The sequence below is a fragment of the Pithys albifrons genome, chromosome Z, assembly GCF_047495875.1.
Source record: "Pithys albifrons albifrons isolate INPA30051 chromosome Z, PitAlb_v1, whole genome shotgun sequence".
Classification (NCBI taxonomy): Eukaryota; Metazoa; Chordata; class Aves; order Passeriformes; family Thamnophilidae; genus Pithys; species Pithys albifrons.
Window position 1 is genome coordinate 14,192,994 of NC_092497.1, and position 20,758 is coordinate 14,213,751.

The following is a 20,758-nucleotide window of genomic DNA, read 5'->3' on the forward strand; positions in this document are numbered from 1 at the left end:
TTCTTCAGGGTGCTTCAGAAATAAAATATTAGATGTAGCTGAACTGTACTGAAGCTGAGAGAGGGCAGCCATACAAGAAATCTTCTGATATGTATTTTGCAAGCATTCCCATGAGGGAGTTTCAGCAGGGAAACATTCAACAACTTTTCCCTATCTTGCAACCTCTTTTCTTCTTGTGGCTTCCCAGAAGATAAGGAACTTACAACAACATCTTAAGCATAAAACCCAAACACTTCCTCCTGGGCCTGCAAAGTAGGCATTAAAAAAAAAATATATTTTTCCAAGGTGAAAGTTTCAAAACAGCTGTAACACCAGCTTTTTTGGATTTGAGTATTCTATGTATCAAGTGATAGAATTCAGTTACGCAAACTGTCATGATTTTTTTTTAAAATGGAAAATATGTCTTTTCTCCTCTCTCTAAAAACATAAGCTTTTTAATGATGAGTCGAACTGGATATGAAATTTGTTTTTTAAGAATTGCCTTTTCAGTCTGTTCTTATCCAAAAGTCCATTCTAATCTTGAATTCTGTAATATAACATTACTTATCAGGATATTCAAACACAAATCTAACCATTTTCAAATTTGATACAAGGTGGGTGATCAGCTGTATCGCAGAACAGATTTAAAAGAAACATGCAAGTGGACTTACCCATAACTTTGTCAACTGCATCTCTGAAATGCTCCAAGTATTGTCTGATCATTTATTCTAAGATGCAATGACCCATTTAAAGAGGCTGCTTACCTGTTTTTGAGGAGCATAGCTATTTTTTTCCCTCACAGGGCCGTTTTTCAATGCTTTCTCCCTGGCATGGTCTGCCACCAGGTCCTGGCGCAGGATTATTACACTGGCGAGTTCGAGTGCTTTCTCCATTGATGCAGGTGGACCAGGCACTCCAGCAGCTCCAGCCTCCATCAATGACAACTGGTATTAAGGCATCATACTAGGATTAGTCCCTCTACCTCTCTCAAGGAGACCATGATTCAAATCTTAACATTCTGTTGTGGTGACTCTGCAGATTGTTGCAGCCTCCAGCACACAACACCCATAACACAGATTTAGATTTTGAAAATGCCCTTGTCAGTGGCATTCAGTATTTTTGTCATGCTAGGTCCCTTTTTGGGGACCTGTGCTTTAAAAATTTGTCCACAGAGAATTAATTTACTACACAATAAATGTTTTATGTTGACAGTTGTGGAACTGCATTCTTCTCCCTCTTCTGCTTTGTAGATCAACCTAATATTAAGCTAGCATGGTAACTGTGAAATGTGATCACGTGCTTGCAAACATAGTGCTTTTGCAGAAGGCTGAAGATAAGTTTAAGACACAGTGAGATTGCTTTTGCTGAAATCTGTTTACCACTCCTGTAGCATGCTTCAACAATGCTTCCATGTACTTAAATTAACTTCATGTCATTTAAGACATAATAATGTATGTGGGACAATGAACTCTAAATAAAAGTACCCTCTTTATGGAAAGAACACAGAAAATTACACTAACTTCCACACCATTATACCCCATGAGATTTGAAAGCAGTTGGTATAATGGAGTGCTATGCAATGCTTCAGTACTTATGAAGGCTCATTTTGTCAGGATATTGTTAACAACAAATATGCTCATTTTAGTTTATTTGGAGTGTTTACTAACCTTCAGTCAATGGAGATTTGGGAATCTGACATGCAATTCCCTTGAAATAGCTTGAACACATGCATGTACAGGCTCCATCCAACAGCACAAGGGTGCCTCCATTTTTGCAGGGTTCACATTTGCACACACTGTATTCAGTAATGTAGTCTTCAATTGCTCTTTCCAAATTTTGTTTCTTTAAATATGCATCTCTCATCTTAACTGGAACAAGTGTATGTATGGGAGAAGGCTGCAGAAGCAAAAAAGCCCATGCTAAATACACTTTTCCAAACTTCTGAATCCTTTTGATATAGCCATCACTAGGGTAAGCATCTGAAGAAACTGTCAAGATTAAAATAATACCTAAAAGTTCCTGGTAAACTTGGCATCTCACTTCCATCTTAGATCAAAAACTTTCAAACTGTAAAAGCCACAGCTTTGAAGAAGCTGTACTTACTCGTTGCTGTATCACTACCGGAGCATCAACCAAAGATTTTGCCCACTGTACGTAATCCTCTACATCAACCATTTTGGATCCTCGTAATAACATTTCTTTTATTTTAACTGAAAAGTCAATCTTTCCTCCATCAACTAAGGAGAGGACATCATCAATGACAGCATCATTATTAATTTCTGCTACAAAAAGAAAAAAGAGAGGATAAAAAAAAAAAGAGTGTTTAATGTCCATACATCTGGAAGCACAGTTGTCCTCCTAGTGCAACCGGTTCCTTTTTGTAAAATAATTGCAGAGAGAACCCTTCACTCACTGATTGTAGTAGAATTCACTATTTCTTTGATCATAACTCTTATGTGGGAGGGAATCTTCTAGTTTGCAATTGAATTAGAAAACTCTATAGCTGAAAGGAAAAGAAGGGGTAGGACAAACTGAGAGACATTATAGAGATCAAAGTCATTTGACAACAATCCCAAGATAATATGAGTAATGTTAGTATATCAACTGAGCTGAACCAGAAAAGGGCAAGAATTAGAATAGTAGGATCTTTAGCTTCATAACTAAAATGAATTGCCTCTTCTACACTCAGTAGTAAGTCTCCTTTCTTTCTGCAATGCTTATGCCATGTGAAAAAAATCCTATCTCCAGATACACAAAGGAGCAGAGAGGAACAATGACAGGCAGGGGAACACTACTGAGCTAACCAGAGAAAGGGAGTCCCTGCCTTGTCTCCTCCCAGGCCAGTCTCAGCAGAGCCATTAGCCCTGCAGGATGGGGCTGAGGATAAGTCAAGGGCAAAATGTGTCAAGGGAAGGGCTCTCTGGATACAACGAACGGCATTTTGGGTTTGCACAAACTTAAACACAGCATATATTTAGAGGAGTGCCATTGAAGAGGTAAGGAGGGATTAAGGTGGCTTTGAGAGGAATGAAGAGGGGCAGAGAGAGGTAAAAAAAGGGGACTGATTGCATATGAAAAGGAGATGGATCAGTGAGCTTGTCTGCAATGTACTGTCTTTTATCTTTGCAGTTTGTCCTAGCTTGCCATTAAACTTAATTTCTAACTAATTTCTAGGGCAAGTGGACTCTATTCTGCATATATGCATGTGTAGGGAGATCTGTGAGCATCATCTAGAGCTGGACAAAGATTGATAGGGACTTGGCGTTTTTGGTCCCAATAATGGGAACAACTGAGGATACATATGCCATGTGTGTTCACCAGCGGGTATCAAGCCAGACTGGCAGATTAGTGGCTTGTGATTCAAGCATCAAAGCAGCTGTTACTCTGGCCTAGATCTGGTGGCTTTCTCTGATGGAATGACAGCGACGGTTGACAAGGGAAGACCAAATGATATCACCTGCCTAGACTTCTGTAAGGCCTTTAATACAGTCCCACACAGCATCCTTATCTCCCAATTGGAGAGATATGGATTTAGAGAGTGAACAATTTGGTGGATAAGGAACTGTCTGGATAGACCCAGCCAGAGGGTTGTAGTCAATGGCTCTATGTCCAAGCGGAGGCCAGTGATGCATGGTGTCCCTCAGACCTCTATCTTGGGACTGGTGCTATTTAATATCTTTATCAATCACATTGACAGAGTGATCAAGTGCACTCTCAGCAAGTTTACAGAAGACACCAAACAGAGCAGTGCAGCTGACACAGCAGAAGGGTGGGATTCCATCATCAGGGACTCTGGCAAACTTGAGAAGTGATCCCACAAAACCTTCATGGAATTTGACAAGTCCAAAGCAAGCTGCTGCCCCTGAGTTGGGCAATGCCAGACATGAGTACAGACTGTGAGAAGAACTCATTGAGAGCAGCCCTGGTGAGAAGAACTTGGGGGTGCTGGTGGATGAGAGGCTGGATGTGACCCAGCAATGAGCATTTGCAGCCCAGAAAGCCAATTGTGTCCTGGGCTGCATCAAAAGCAGCATGACCAGCAGGTCAAGGGAGGGGACTGTGCCCCCACTGTTCTACTCTCATGAGACACCATCTGAGTTCACCTCAGGGGTCCTCATCACAAAGAAGATACAAACCTGTTGAAACAAGTTGAGAGGAGGGCCACAAAAACAGACAGAGCACTGGAGCACATTTCCTCTGAGGACTGGCTGAGAGAGCTGGGGTTGTTTAGCCTGGAGAAGAGAAGGCTCTGGGGAGACCTCATTGTGGTGTTCCAATATTCAAAGGGGGCTTATAAAAAGAGAGATATAATGTAAATTAAGGATATACTTACATTTGTCCTTCACATGAATCTTTTCACATTTGCCACTATCAATATTAGTGTCAGCATGGAAGTTTTTATATGCAATACTGGCATCTAAGTGATAGCCAAGGCACTTTTTCACATCTTCTACAGTGATACCTGGAAGTGGAAATAGGTGATTAGAGAGACTGAATGACAAAATGTGATACTATTCTTAGAGAATATATTTCAGGGCTATTGGAAATGTATCTAGGTTTCTTCTTCCCATTTATTTTCTGCTTTGTCCTCTTCCACCAAATGCATGAATGAATGATTGTAACTAAGTGTCTGCACAGATGTAGGTGAGATCTATAGTGATTAGGAAAATATTAAAAATTGATTTCTGTTTTCCTTGATCTAGTTGAAAGCAAATGACCTACTAGGGAACATTCTTTCCATTTATTTTATGGATTTTTTTTTCACGGCTGCTTAACATTTACCCTTGTTATGCACCAAGTTATTCAATTCTCCAGTCTCTCTTTCCTAACTTCAATTAGGTTTCTCTACTCCCTTTCCCTATGAAATTAATCAAGGCCACTTATCTCTTACAAGTGCACTATTGCCATAAATTCTAATCCTCCTTTGTCTACCACTGCCTCCAACACCTCCTTTCTGTTTATTAAACTCAAACATATCATCTTCAACTTTATTTTTGTGTTCAGGAAGAATTTTGCTTAAAATTTGTACTTAAAAATAAATCCAGCACAACAGTCTCCAGGTTTTGAACAGACTAACAGTGGGATATGAGACAACTTTCCCCGATGTCCCTTTGCATAGCCTGAATTTCTGGTAGCAATATTGTTGTTGGTGCTGCATGTAGCAGGTACTTATTTTCTGATCTCCAAAATCAGCAGGAGAATTGCCTTTTCTAACTTTATTCCAGAGTAATCACTTAAATCCAGCACAAACCCACTTGAAGGTGGGTTAAATTTCTATCTTAACCAGGACATGAAAAATTCCAGTGTGAACATTAAAGGCTATGAAATCAGTTTCAACACACTCAAGTGAACCATGTGACTTCTAAGAAGTATTTATTCCTTGTTTTTTGTCACCACCATTCTCTTAGGTTGATTGTACCACAAAAAAGTACCATCTAGCAAATTGGTTTTAAGGTTTAGGCAGATTTTCTAGGCTTTGGGAATCTCTTGTAAACCATGTCACTGTTTCTAATATTTTCAAGAGGTTTAAGGGGTTTTTCTTCCCTCTCAATTACAGACTTAAACTAGAGACTTCAAATAATTCTGTAAATTAGAAAGGCTGACTCTAATTTCTCTTCAGCTTAAGTAATTCTGTCATGTCACTGGTGAGCCTCAAGCAGTACACATGGACCTGTGCTGTTCTTAGTAGTGCTCCATATACACAGATCTATCATCATATATCTCTTTGAATGTGTGGAGACTTGGTGTCAATCTGCATACCACAGCGAGGCCAAAAACATGTGTACCTTTTTGAGACATAACGTAATTATCCAGCACGTACACAAGTTCATATTTTCCTCCTACAGTTCCAGAGACGGCATAGTGAGTTCCATAATCTTCTAGGAATTTGAAATACTCCCCCTTATCATATTCAGCAGGAAGAAAGTTTAGATCATCTAGGAAACTATCTGTGAGACGGACATCACGACTCCGCATTTGGAATCTTCCCAGCTGAATCTTTCCTTTTACATGAAGAAAGGTTTGGTTCTGAATGCAGAGGGAAGAAAAAAGATGACAGTGTCATTCTGAGATGCAGCATAGCAGGAAAATATGTTCTATTTTTACCTATAAAGAAGCTGCAGCTCTTTTAAATATGGCACTCGATCTAGTGTTTAGGAAGAGGGATAAACCTGTTTGATTAAAATTAGAAGTTCTCTTATTTAAATGAAGGAAACAGCAAGGAGGAAGAAATTTCAATTCTTTCAGTTTTGCAGAACTCTTATCTTACTAATTTCAGCAAGGCATTTGTGATCTATTTGACAACAGAAACTTCTCATTAAGAACAATGTCTACTGAAAGTGGCTTTCTGACTTTCATAGCATTAAAAAGTAGTTCTATGTGGATTACTGGATTACCATAGCTGCCCACTGGGAGCAGATGAGTTTTGTCTTTGTTTATAGTCAGAGCAGAACTAAGTTCTCTCTTTTTTTGGATCACTTGTCATACTGTCAAAAGGAAGGGCACAGCTCCCAGTAAGAACCAAAACCCCCAAATAACATCATAAAGTGAAAATTAATGAAAAAATCCATTTTAGTAATTTGACCCACACATACATTGTAAGTCTACGTATAGCAACTGATATTCTTGTAAATTACACTCCAGGTGGTTTTATATCATATTGTAAACTAGGACCTAGCTACTGCCTGTACCTTGTGAAATAAAATCTTGTGAAACAGTTGCACTTCAGATTGTAAGCAAACACATGCCTTTCAAACCCCACTATTATCTGCAGTACTTATGTGACTCCCTTAACAGTAGAGCCCAGTAGGAGGTATGTAAAGGGGATCTAGCACCTGACTGTCACATTAGCTGGCACCATTTAAAGGATCTTAAACTGCTGACTAAGATGCTGCTTGAGACCAACAGAAATCTGCAGACATATAAATCTCTGTGAGGAAATTTTTGTAGGTGAAATATTCCTGCCAACTAGCACGTACAAAATCCTTAGCTCTCTAGGTGCCTCCAGGCTTCTGGCTTTAGCTTGCAGGTGAGCCCTGGAGGATTCTCAGCCAGAGACTGCCACTCCACTACCCTCTCTGCAGATGACAGATTGTGACTCATTCTCTGAACTGATCTCTGAGAAAGAATTTGAGGTCAAAACTGTATCATAAACCACTTCACTATAAGCAGTCCGTAAACACTGTGAGCTACAGAACTTGATCTTTTTCATCTGTTGAGATTTATGGTTTGAGTCCATTTTAATCCCAAGAGGACTCTTACCAATACAAAGTCAGTGCTGTATGTCAACTTTATACAATAGACTTTTCTCTTCAGCATTATTTTAATTAATAGGTTATGAAAATTAAATTAGTTTTCCCTTATACCCATTCAACCTCCAGAGCTCTGAATTGGTCCTAGACAGCAAGGCTGACAAACTTGAAAGTTTGAATTAGTTGAGGCAGACCTATACTCCCTTGCACATACTGCATTTCAGCCCCATGGAGTCAACGTGCCCTGTGCATGATGGCATGTTGAAGTCACAGATCTTAGGATATAGGGTGGGAAAGGGAATATGACCCAGCACACTGCTGCTGGATTAGGCCATAATGCTGTGTTGTGCTGGTTTGTGGCCAGGATAGAGTGGCTAGTGTGGGACCATGTTTTGGAATTGTGCTGAACACAGAGCTGATAATACAGAGATGTTTTTGTTATTGCTGAGCAGTGTTTACACAGAGCCAAGGCCTTTTCTACTTTTCCCACTACCATGCTGGGAAGGTTGCTGGGGCTGCCTGGGAGGCTGGAAGGAGACACAACAAGGACAGGTGATTCAAAGTGATCTGAGTGTTTTTCTGTATCATATGACATTATGCTCAGTACATAAAGGTGGGAGAAGAAGGAGGAAGGAGTGGATGTTTGATATGATGGTGTTTGTCTTCCCAAGTGACTTTCACACATAATGGAGCCCCACTCTCCTGGAGGTGGCTGAACACCTGGCTGCCCTTGGGGAGTAGGGAATTGATTCTTTGTTTTGCTTTGCTTGTGTGCACAACTTTTGGTTTCCCTATTAAACTGTCTGTATCCAAACCCATAAGTTTTTTAGCTTTTACCCTCCTGACCCTCCTCCTGACCCTGCTGGGGAGAGAATGAGTGAGTGGCTGTGTGGGGCTTGCTTGCTGGCTGTGGTTAAACCAAAACATATCTAGTATCACTTTTTGTGGTCTTTCTCATTTTGGCCTCACTAAATGCTGAGGCTACTTCCTTACTAGTAAATAAAATGGGTCTTTCCACTATCTCAAAGTGAAGGTAGTGGTATGACTTTTGTGTAACCCCAAAATAGGCTTCCTTTCTCCAGACTGTCTATGAGAACATTCCCCTCAAACATGCTGTAGGGAACTGCAGGATAGTCATTGCTTATGAGATCGTGAGAGCTAACCCTGACAAAAGCAACATGCTAATAACTATGGATTGTCATATACCAGGGCTAATGCTGATGCATCTTGGCCCCAGCTAGTTCACTGGTGCAGATGTACCCAAATGACCGAGATCTGACCTTTCAGTGATTATTATATATGCTTATTCTACTTTTGCAGAGTGTAGGTCTATTCAGTATCATTTTTTTATCACAAAACTTGACCTAATTTGCCCACATTGTGCAGATGAGAGCTGCTTTTTAATCAAGATGGGATCAGAGGTCTTGACTATTTCTAACTTCAAGCCCCTAAGGAAGATAAGGATGATGCCTAGTCAAGGATAAGCAGTGGGAAAAAGAAGCTACATTTGGTTACTTTTCCTCCACGTCTGAAATCTTAACCCTATTGCTTCCGGTGTTTCTTTTTTTTTTTTTTTACTAAGTGACAGCAAATAGTGGCTGACTAGAATAATTAGAAAGATTATTATTTTATTATTCTAATATTGCATAAATTGTACTGTTTGAAGAATAGTTTCATTAAAACCTTTGGATGAATTAAACTCACCCTTTCTGTGAAGCTTTGCAGAATGGAACTTAAAGTTGCATTCTTCCTATAGTAATACTTGAAATTTGCTTCTGAACTACTTTTGTTTCCATCAGTAGGTGTGTATTTCAGAGACAGGTCAGCATTAAAGTGTTTTTCTTTGTCTATGTAAACTTCTCGTAACATTTTTGCACGATCATGGTAGAGCACAGATGTGAAGGTTTTGTCTGCTTTTGTCTGAGAAAAGATAATGAAAAGGTTGTATGAGAAAACAAAAATGGCAGTAATAGAAAAATCTGTGTAGCACCTTAAAATGGTATCTTTTACTTAGCTTAGCAATACATTTTCTTACAGGTTCTTTTCCTTTTGAAACAAAACAAATGGAAATAGAAATATCACTACCTCCACAAACCACATCAACTCAATCAGTTTGGTGGTTCAAAAGTGAACAGAAAACTGCAATGACAGTATTTCAGTGAGTATTAAATCTCAGCATGTAACACTGTCAAAGTAATTTATGTGCATTAACAGTTCTGTTACATGGTTAGCCGCTTCCGCCCAAGACGAAGCAGAGGGGCAGGCAGGGTCTGAGGGAATGGCATGAAGCTGAGCCTGGAGAAGTTTAGGTCAGGTATCAGGAAAAGGTTCTTCGCTCAGAGGGTGGTTGGGCTCTGGAACAGGCTCCCCAGGGAAGTGGTCACAGCACCAACCCTGACAAAGTTCAAGAAGCTCTCAGGCACATGGTATGATTCTTGGGGTGTCCTGTGCAGGGCCATGTGTTGGACTCAGTGATCCTGGTGAGTCCCTTCCAACTCAGAAGATTCTATGATTCTATGTAGGGAATAATAGTCTCCATCTCTTTCCTAGAATGCAGACAAGATTGTCTAATAGGTCCTGCCATCCGAAATGAGTCAGAATTACGATTTGTCTTCTTTTCTTAAGAGCAGAATATAGCTAATTCAGAAATACCTATGTCAGTGTTGTTTATTTTAGCATACTTTAGCAGAACATGGAATTTTAGTAACAAAAAGTGGTTCTACATAAAAAAAATATAAACAGTGGTGTTGGGTTAGATTTACTCATTTTAAGCAGGAGCTGGTTAAAATTGTATTTGTTTTATGAAGTTATTTCTTGCAGAAAAAATCAAAGCCTTTGGTATGAAACATACTACTTTGATTTCTGAAATGCATCTGACATTTATGTTTCAATGATCATCAACATTTTTGGTATTCAAGCCTCACTGGAGGTTGTATTGGGAAACTCAAATGCCTCTTAGATTAGTTTTTTTACAGTGGGACAGAGAAAAGCATCACTGATTAGAAAAAACATGTAGGACCAGAGTATCACAACATTATTTGTCTTTTTTCGTTGTCTTTGAAAAAGTAGCTTAATTGTTGCTCTACTGAATAAGAGTTAGGTATCATAATTCTTTCTGTATGTCTTCTGTTTTGTCTCATCCACTCATTTTGTTAACATTCCAGAAAGATAGTTTCATTTATTTTGGAAAGGTGCAGCAATGAACATGTGGGAGTTTATCTAGCACAACGAGGTTAACTGCCAAAGTAAATGATAATATAACCTGTTTTCCTCTAGAATTAGCACAAGCTTGATGCTAAAAACCTTCTGCTGCCTGACTTGAGAGGTACACTGAGTCTTGCAAGATGTGAGGATTCAGCATTCAGTTAAACACATCCTAATCTGCACAGAACTTAAACTCACATCATAAATGAGAACAGCCACATTCCATGGCTTGCGGTAATATGTCCGTGTGTTTCCATCACGCACCCTTTCACAAAGACCATTGAAAAAGTCATTGTCAAATGGGCTGGCCATTGGCTGCATCCCTAAAATATTGATCCTACAAGAAAAATACAAGAGAGGTTATATTTGAAAAAAGGGAGTGTCAGCACCCATAGACAATGGTCTTAAGGCTGGAAAAGTAATTTTCTGTGAGAGATGGTGACTATAGCTGTGGAACTGAATCTTCCTTTTTCCAAGCAGCTTGCCTTATCTCTTGTGGTCTTCTCATCTGTGCAATGGAGATAAGGATACATCTTTTGTAAAGCTCCTTAAAGACCATGTATGAAAAATAAACAAATAAAAGATGTTAAATATCAAACACAGTGAGAACCTTAAGAATAAAAGGAGGCAAAAACATTTCTTCTTGATCAACATATTTGTGAGAAAGCATTTCTTTTAGATGTAAAATGGCATCTAAATAGCTATATTTAACCTGGTTTAGGACTTTTTTTTCATAACTTGTATTAGTTTGCTAGCTGGTGGGAACTCTGTTATCAAATATGTACAACAACCACCCAACCTGTAGAAGGAATATACAGCTACTCCTTGTATTGTCTCTTCTTGCAGGGTGTGACCTATGAAACAGCAGTATTTCCTGCAGCACAAGAGAGGAAATCTGAATCATTACAAAAACAGAGAGGCAAGCATATTGGCTGTAAAACTCTTTGCATCTATATATCGATGCACAAGAACTACTTCCAAAAATAACTGCCCCATGAAGGATTCCATACCACTATTTTGCTCTTCTGTGACTATTCCATACATTTGAATATTTTTAGTATTTCCAATATTTACATCTGAGAAATGTCTCTGTATCTATCTGAGTATAGAAAGTCATAACCAAATCATCAGTCAGCAGCATCAATACTGCATCTTTATACAAAGGTTTCTCATGGAAGATTTTAGTAATAGAATGTAATAGAAATAATAAAGAAGTTACATCTAAAATTGTCTTGGTTTACTTTCCCATGGTTAAAGAGAACCATTTTTGTTCTTACACAGTAAGAAATTAAATGAAAATGATGATCCATTTCATCAAACACACAGTGGTCCTATATTCTAGTTTTATTTTCATCAGTTTGGATAGCAGTCTTCTAACTCTGTAGATAAACAATAAGTCATGCTTTCTTTTTACTTGAAATGAAAGAAATCCAGCAAGGTCTGAGAACAGAAAGATTCATTTTCACCTTAGATTAACAATGAAAACTCCTGTAAACAACAAAGATCTGGGGAATTGAGAATTCAATACTGGAAAAAAGCTGCAGCCAGAGTGTCACTGCAGTAGGGCATCCCATTGTATAAATTATCAAGAGGCATTTTCTTCCTTTTAGATATGCATTTTAGTAAAGTAATTGGGAATTATCAATTTGTTATGAAATAGCACTTGAAACATACCTATATCTCCATCAACTTTACATTTAAATAATACACATTAAAAGTTAATTCATGTAATATCTATGTACGATTCTGTTTACTAACACTATGGTTGATGCACATTGTCTGCATAAGTATTTTATGCTCTCCAAGTATACATAATAAAATGGGAGTTAACTGTTTTTCCCAGAGCTAATTAGCATTTCTGAATAGAAATGGTAACATGATTCAGATTCCACTTTTGGAAATGTTAGTGTGCCCCAGCTTTTTCAGCTGGTTTTGGAGACAATCCTAAACTCTTCACAACATGCAAGACTACTTTCTACTTCACTACATACCCTTGCCCTGCAGTCCTACCAACTTCAGACACATCAATATCATGGTTACGACATGGTGATCGTGGGTCAGATTCACAGGCATCTTCATCAGAAAAGTCTCCACAGTCATTATCTACATTGCACACAAGTCGTTGTTTTATACATCGACCTAATCAAAAAACAAAACATTGCATAAATGCATTTTTGTCAAGAGGGACTTAAAATGACACCTTCATCTACTCTTTACTGATCTCTTCCTCTGTGTATATTTATATTATTGTCAAGATGAAATAAAATTATATGCTCTGCATCTTTCAAATGAAAAAGCCCTGCATACTACTGTATTTACATGTGAGTTACTAGGATGGCTGAGAAAAGTCAGTTGCAGGACAACCGTCGTCTTCTGAAGAAAGTTGTTACATCCTGAGATTGTTTCTATATTAAACTTTGATTGTTTCTTTTCTTATTTTTTTCCCCTCTGTATTAAGAGAACAGAGGAAAATACCAATCCAACATCAATAGAGAATTATTTCTATTTGTTGCTATTTGGACAATATTATTTAAATATTATGGCAACTGTAGTGTCCAAAACTTTAGCATTTTGTGTTCTAATGCAAGTGAAATAGTAATTTTCCTAAGGTTGCATAGCACCAGTTTTACAAAGATTCATTTTTTCTTTTTCTTTCTTTTTTTTTTTCCTACAGTATCTAAAGATTTGGCCTAGCATAATAAAATTTCTTGATAACATCCACCTCATCTGAAATGCCACATAATGCTTGTGAACATTTAGATCAATAAACTTCCATATCCATTCTGTTAAAATTCTTCCAGTCCTAGGTTTTTTCCCCATGACTTTCATAACACACAGTGATCCAGTAGCAGATGGAGCAGTTAATTTAGAAGAAAGGATACTCACAGTATGGCCAGCCTCTAACCATGGAGAAAAGATTACAGAAGAATTTAAATTAGATCTAGATTACAATGGAAGATGAGAGGAATGTACCCCACCTTAAGCATTGCTCATGCTGTGGTTTTGACACTGTAAATTTGAATCCACTTGCCTACGGACAGTCTTAAAGTGCTAGCATAAGGCCTTGCTGCAGAAAATTGTCTCCAATTAGAAAAACACTGAGGTGTATCTCTGTTTTTGTGTATGTATTTTGTCTGATTTCACTTATTCACAGAAATAAAAAAATGTGGTTGCTGAGTAAAGGCATCACTTGATATGGTACAAAAACAAAACCTACCAGAATAGCATTGAAAGTCACTACCACAGTCTGCTTCTGGTTCTTCAGGACAGACTTCATCGGTTTTACAGGTTTGTGCATCTCCTAAGGCCTCCAGGCATGGTTTTCCACCAAATTGTCCGAATCTTTCAACATGTCTAGAGCGAAACTTGAAGGACAAATAACACCATTTACTATTGTCCGAAAAGAAAACTCTTCCAGAATTGACTTGTATCTAGATGAACTTGAGAAATTTTCAAAATGAAACATCTTTGGTGAAATATTTGGTTGAAAATCCACAGGCACAGCTTATGGTAAAAACAACATTAAATTAATAATTGTAATTAATAATACTCAGCTAGTCTGTGGAGATGTTATTTTTTCAATATTTAGTTTATTTCAGTGCTTTGTTTATTTCACTCCATGGAGGAAGTGCATAATTTATATTTTGTATGCTTTCAAGTCTTTAGTTTCTTAAAGTCTCATAAGAAGAACTCCACTAAGAAAATAAAAATCTGCTTTTTAATAGAAACACCGCATGGCCAAAACAGATAATGTCTATGAAGAAAACATTTTGAATGAGAACATTTGACAAACATTTGAATGAGAACGCTTGCACATCTGTATGTAGTCTTCTCTTATTCCTGTGGCTTCAGATCTGAAATGATTATGGTTTTCATCAAATCATGAATATACAGTATTAGGCGTTGCAATCTGACATTTTCTTATAACCAACAGGCAGACAGATAGCATCCCTTTGGTTGTGGCTTTAGAACAAAGACTTCCAAAGACAGCTTACCCTTTGATAGGTACATGGGTCACAGGGTCCCCATGTGCTCCAGCTGCTTAGTTTACAGTCTACTGGAGATGGAGCATTCAGTTCTCTTGTCCTCCTGTGGAAAGCATTTTCTGGAGAGCTGTCAAACAAAATATTTCAGTACAGTACTGGGCAGTACACTAAAAGCAAATGTGAACTTGTATTTAAACCATAGGCCAGTATTTTGGAAGCATCTTCAAGCTGATTTCTGTTTCATTTTCATAGCAGTACATAGATGTATAAACAACTGCCTAATATTAAATTCTTTGGTGGTTTAAAATTACATTAAAAACACTTTGAAGACTTAATAAGCCAGGTCTTTCCTCTTTTTTTAGATCTTTGTGCATACAAATGCTCTTCTGGTGGGTCATGTTATTGAAGAGGATGAAACAAAAATACACAGAGAACATCTGCAGTCCCCCACTCAGACAGAGGCTGTGCTTCCTAGCATATAAAGACAGAGGCACAGAAGCACATCTTGAACAGATGCATCACTTCAATACATGTCTTTGTGATTTTTTGGCTTATTAACTTTCATGGTATTGTTCTTAAAGCTTGGATAAAAGCATAAATGCTTTCCTGAGCTGAAATACAGGTATTAATTGGTAACAGACTGACTGACATTGTTGGACAAAACAGAGTAGTCGATATCTTACTGTTCAGCTTGTCAAGTTGAATAATTTTGCAGTTTGGCCTCTTTTTATTTAGAGTGACTCTTCATTTTGGTACTCAGTTTTAAATACCATCAAACTTCCAGTTCTCCACAAGTGAAAGGCCATCACTTAATGGAAATCAAGTTTCTTTAAAGCACCTGCTAGTAAACATTAAAAGCTGATGCACTGTAAAATGACTTGTTAATTTTAAAAACCATGGTGAGTAGTTCACTGGTGACCTCATCTTTGCAGGTAACAATACCAGAAGAATGAAGGAGCATTGAGTCTGACTTGCCTGGTTTGCACTGAGTAATTTATTTCTTATTTAAGCCTTACATACTCATTCACTGTGAAGCAACCTCTCTCTGCATCTCTCCAAGTTAATGCTGTTGCCTTTGTGCCTACACTGGGACCTTCTTTGCTGAGCCCAGCTGGTTGCAGCTCCTGCAGTGTGATGTACATACGGGTTTTCGTTGCAGGCAAGGCCTTACCCTCTGCTCCTGACCCCCTTACATCATAGAACTATGTCAGGAGTACAGGCAAATATAACCTGATTCCACAAGATTAACAAATTCGCAGTTTGGACAAAAAAGATACAACAGTTGGTCCAACTTTCTGGTGTCATTTATTCTGTGATCAGTTTACATATGTAACAAGTTGTTATTGAGATGATAAACTGACCTCTTTCCAGCTAGTGAAATCTTAAGCAGCTCAGGGATCACAGAGTTGCTGTGCAACCTTTAAAATAATCAGTGGACCCCGACTGACTCTGATACCTCAGACTTTCTGCTGTCACACATACATACAGTCAACAGCTGCTATTGGAAGTATCTGTATCACACACTCACTGCCTTGCCTGCCGCTACTAAACAGATCCTTCTCAGAAGTCCCCTGACCTCAACCGAGGGTCTGTAGTACATGTATCCTTGGCTGAGGATGTTGCTTTTAACAGGTGGGATTCTGGAAAAAAAAAGAAGAGCCCAATCTGCATACAGAAGAGAAATGAGTTAAAGAATGAAGAATTCTCCACACAATTGGGACCTTTCAAATTCTTACCTGGTATGAAGCATGAAGCTTTGCTGGGTCCCTGGTACCAGGAATTGGGGTACTCTATAGAGGATGCAGGACCAACCTTGTGAGAAGTCCATTTTACACAGAATTCCCTTTCACTAATTCTCTGGTGGACTTTGTGAACCTAAATCAATAACCCACTGGTTGGAAGCTGAAAGTGCCAGGAATGAGGGAGGATGGCATTGAACATCTGCCTTGGCCTTACACTTCTGCCTGTGCATCTATTAATGATTGCTATCATGTATGGGGTAATGGATCAGTGGTCTCTTTGCCTTAACCCAGAAAGGCTGTGATTAGATTCAACATGGTAATTAATCTAAGTCTTTTCTTCTTCCTTCATATGCCCACTTAAGGGCCAGCTTTTTTTCTCCAGTGCTGTTGAGGTTTACTGCAAGGTGTATGTCAAATATTCACTAAGCATGCATGTTTAGATAAATCAGAGAGATAATTCAGTCTGGGAACTGATAAGGATTTTTGAAATTATAATTCCATTTCAGTCACACTTACCCTATGTTATATTAAGGTTTAAAACACAAAAACAATGAAGAAAATGAAAAATGTGTACAGCATCACTTAGAAACTTCAACAGAAAAGGAAGTTCTAGAAGGTAGTTATATGGAAGACAGAGGACTCATGCAGAAGCTGCTTCAGGGGAAATGTAATACAAATATTAAAATGAACTTAACAGTTTACCATGATAACTATTAAACATTAAATGTTACCCAAGGAAATGCAGTGAAATAGGTTACTCTGGAAACATTCAACACTGTTTGACAGGACACCTGGATAATCTATCTAAAGCTCTGTTTTGAAGAGAACACTGTAGAAGACCTTAAGAAGTTCCTTTCAACCCAGACTTTTCAATGTATTCTGCAGTTCTGTGAAATTTTATAAAGTTGTAGTGTATTCAAAATTTAATGTAGGTCTTCAGCCTCTTCAAAAACAACTTTCATCTATACTTAGCTCATCTTACAGATACTTCATACTAGGCAAGTAATGCTTGAAAAGTTCCTGTACAGTATTCTATGGAATATTTTCCTACCACTCAGCATGACAGTAGCATCAACATTGGCAAAAAATTAAAGTCTACTGCCCTAGCCAATGACTAAGAATCAGCTTGTTCCCTCCTCTGTCTGCAAGATACATACATATATGACCTTTCCATCTCTTTAATGATATAGGACAGTAAATTTCTGAGTAACAGCATCTATTTTTGCATTTCAGGTTGAAGACTGACAGGTTCCTTAAAGACATATTGGGGTATCTAAGAAGATTTCTAGAGGCAGATGTACATCTTATTCCTAGTGATGATCAAGTATTCAGGTGCTAGAGAAGTTTACATTGAATCATATTTCTGAACTTCACTGAAGATGATAGTTGAGAGCATGAACTTCAGAGATAGGCATGGAAATTAGAATACCTTCTCTGCTATGTTTTAGAGGTTTGAGGGACAGAGGAGTATTCTTTGGAAAGCAAAAGCCATTTCACAATCAGTCCACAGAACTGTTTGCACCTTGACTTGGATTGCACCATACACTCCATGCACCTTCAGGCCCACAGAGCTCTGGTGATTTGTTGGTGAGCTGTACTTCAAAATAGAGGACTCTTGAGTTCACCTGTTACAAAACGAAGACTCAAGAAAAAGCCTTGGTTTCATAATTATCTCTGACAAAGAGAGAAGGCATAGCTGCCTTGCATTTGGAGATGTGATAGCACCACATGAGGGCATAACCTTTGCCAGCTGCAGTTCCTAGCACCATCGTACAGTCTTACTTCACTGGAAAGCCAAGCTGCTGGCCAAAGTTGCCTGCTATGGGTTCCCTGTAATAACTGTATCTTTTACCAGGAAATCTCAAACCTGTGCTTTAATTGGATCTGAACGTCATAACCTCAAAACTTAAGGAGCAAATGTCTGACCAACCCAGTGGACTTCTATGATGGGGTGACTACATCAGTAGAAAAGGAAAGGGCTACAGATGTCATTTATCTGGACTTGTGTAAAGCCTTTGACATGGTCCCCTACAATATCCTTCTGTCTGAACAGGAGAGAAATGCATTTGATGGATGGACTGTTAGATGGGTAAGAAAGTAGCTGGGACAGTTGTATCCAGAGGGGTGTGGTCAATGGCTCAGGATCTGAATGGACATCAGTGACACGTGGAGTCCCTCAGGGGTCTGTACTATGACCAGTATTATTTAATAGGTTCATGATAAATATTATACATATTTAATTTATATAAATAATATATTATATTACATATATTTATTATGTATTCTTAATATCTTCAATAATAGACAGCAGGATTAAATGCGCCCTCAGCAAATTTGCAGATGACACCAAGCTTAGTGGTGCTGTTGACACACCTGAAGGATGGATGTCATCCAGAGGGACCTGGACAAGCTTGTGAAGTGGGTTCATGGAAATCTCATAAGGTTTAATGAGACCAAGTGCAAGGTGCTGCACTTGGGTCAGGGCAAACCCCAGTATCAAGACAGGCTGGGGGATGAACAGATCAAGACAGCCCTGGTGAGAAGGACTTGAGGATGCTGGTGGATGAGAGATGGCACATTAGCCAACCATGTGCACACTCAGCCCAGAAACCAAATGTCTCCTAGGCTGCATCCAAAGCAGGGTGGGCAGCAGGTCAAGGGAGGGGATTCTGCCCCTCAGCTGTGCTCTGGTGAGACCCCCCTGGAGCACTGCATACAGCTCTGGGGTCCTCAGCACAGGAAAGATAGGGATGTCTTGAAGCAAATGCAGAGGCCACCAAGATCCTTAGAGGGATGGAGAACTTGTATGAGGAAAGGCTGAGAGAACTTGGATTGTTCAGCCTGGGAAGGAAACAGCTTAGGGTAGACCTATTTGTGGCCTTCCAGTATCTGAAGGGAACCTCCAAGAAAGACAGAGAGACATTTTACAAAAGTATGTAGTGACAGGACAAGGAGGAATGGATTAAAAGAGAGTACATTCCTATTAGATATTAGGAGGAAGTTCTTTACTGTGAGGGTGGTGAGGCACAGGAACAAGTTGGCCAGACAAGCTGAGAATGCCCCATAACTTGAGGTGTCAAAGGCCATACTAGACAAAACTCTGAGCAACCTCATCTCGTGGAAGGTGTCCCTGCCCACAGCTGAGACCTTAAAGATCATCTAGTCCCCATCACCCCTGCCATATGTGGAGACACCGCCCAGTAAACCAGGTTTCTTAAGAGTTCCATCCAGCCTGGCCTTAAACACCTCAAGGGATGGGGCATCATTGACCTTCCTGGGAAAGCTGTTGCAGTGCCTCACCACACCCAAAGTAAAGAATTTTTTTCTAATATCTAGTCTGTATTACCTTTCTTTCAGTGTGTACACATTACTTGTTGTCCTATCACTAGAGTTCCTGGTGAAGAGTCCCTCTTCATCTTTGCTGTAGGCCCCCTTCAGACCCTGGAAGGCTGCTATGATCTTTCCACACAACCTTCTCTTCTCCAGGCTGAACAGCCCCAACTTCCTCAGCCTGTCTTTTTAGGAGAGATGCTCCAGTCCTCTCATCAACTTTGTGGTCCTCTGGACTTGCTCCAACATATGACATATTTTTTCATCACTTAGTATTGACCATTCTTGTAAATGATATACAGACATTTTTAGTAGAGTCATGCTTTAGTTGTTTTCATGTGATCATTTTGTAGGGTCTAAACAAATCTTTGTTTTCTTTCTAGTGCTACTTACAGTGAAAACCCAAAGGCTGTATTTCCAAAGACTGGAAGCAGGCAGCCTAGGAGACTTTCAATAGTAAAAGAACTGTCAGCATAAAATTGTGTATCTTCAGAAAGAACTGTTAAGTATTTTCACACTCAGCATGCCTGAGTGTGAAAGTGCCTGAGCTTCACCTCCTGGTAGGAGTCACCTTTTTCAACTGCTATCAGTCACCTTTTTTGTATCACATACATTCAAAATAAATGGATACTGTATTTCTATGTGACTCCTTGAAATACAGCAAGTAGTAGTTTCCTTTTTCATAGAGTACCTAAGGAAGCTTCCATTAGAAATGTCTGCATTGGATGTTTAAGCTCTGTGATAACAGAAACAAAGCAGGAGAGAGCTGCAGAAGACAAGGAACACTTACTTACCTTCTGCCTTCCCCAAAAAGGGATGCAACCATCTCTACATTGCATAGTATAGATATAAGCTGCAGGATAACATGCATGGTTCTCATTTTGTAGCTGAATAGACGAGAATAGCTATGACCAAATTTGTAATTCATTTATTTGTTCCTTTTGTTATTTATTACCAAGAGAGCAAACAAAAAGCAGTGTTTACTGAAGGATGCCAGTAATTGGCCAAAACTGCCTTACGGTAAATGCTCTAAAGTCCACTTTTCAGAAAATTCCACTTCTTCCCCTGAATTGGGCCCGGGAAATACTGTGAATAGTTTCAAGCTTAAAAATAAACCAATTTTGTTTAACAGTACCTTTTGAATATAGGAAAGACATTATGTGTTGAATTAGAGAACCATTAACTGCTTAGTGAAAAAGCTGTCATAGCAGTGACTCATGTAAGGAACAAATAGTTCCTAAAGCAGAGCTGTTTAGAAGAGCAAGTT

The 20,758-nt window shown here is 38.9% G+C and overlaps 1 protein-coding gene across 1 annotated transcript; it reads right to left on the reverse strand.

Moving 5' to 3' along the window:
- Window positions 1-743: 743 nt before the first annotated feature.
- Window positions 744-20,398, reverse strand: C9 (complement C9). The gene is made up of 11 exons (XM_071580429.1): window positions 20,286-20,398; window positions 14,429-14,546; window positions 13,651-13,798; window positions 12,425-12,572; window positions 10,632-10,770; window positions 8,934-9,149; window positions 5,766-6,006; window positions 4,313-4,441; window positions 2,083-2,261; window positions 1,647-1,875; window positions 744-923 (listed from the first exon to the last, which is right to left on the reverse strand). The coding sequence occupies exons 1-11, from the start codon at window positions 20,369-20,371 to the stop codon at window positions 763-765; spliced, it is 1,794 nt and encodes a 597-aa protein (XP_071436530.1). The 5' UTR covers window positions 20,372-20,398; the 3' UTR covers window positions 744-762.
- Window positions 20,399-20,758: the final 360 nt, after the last annotated feature.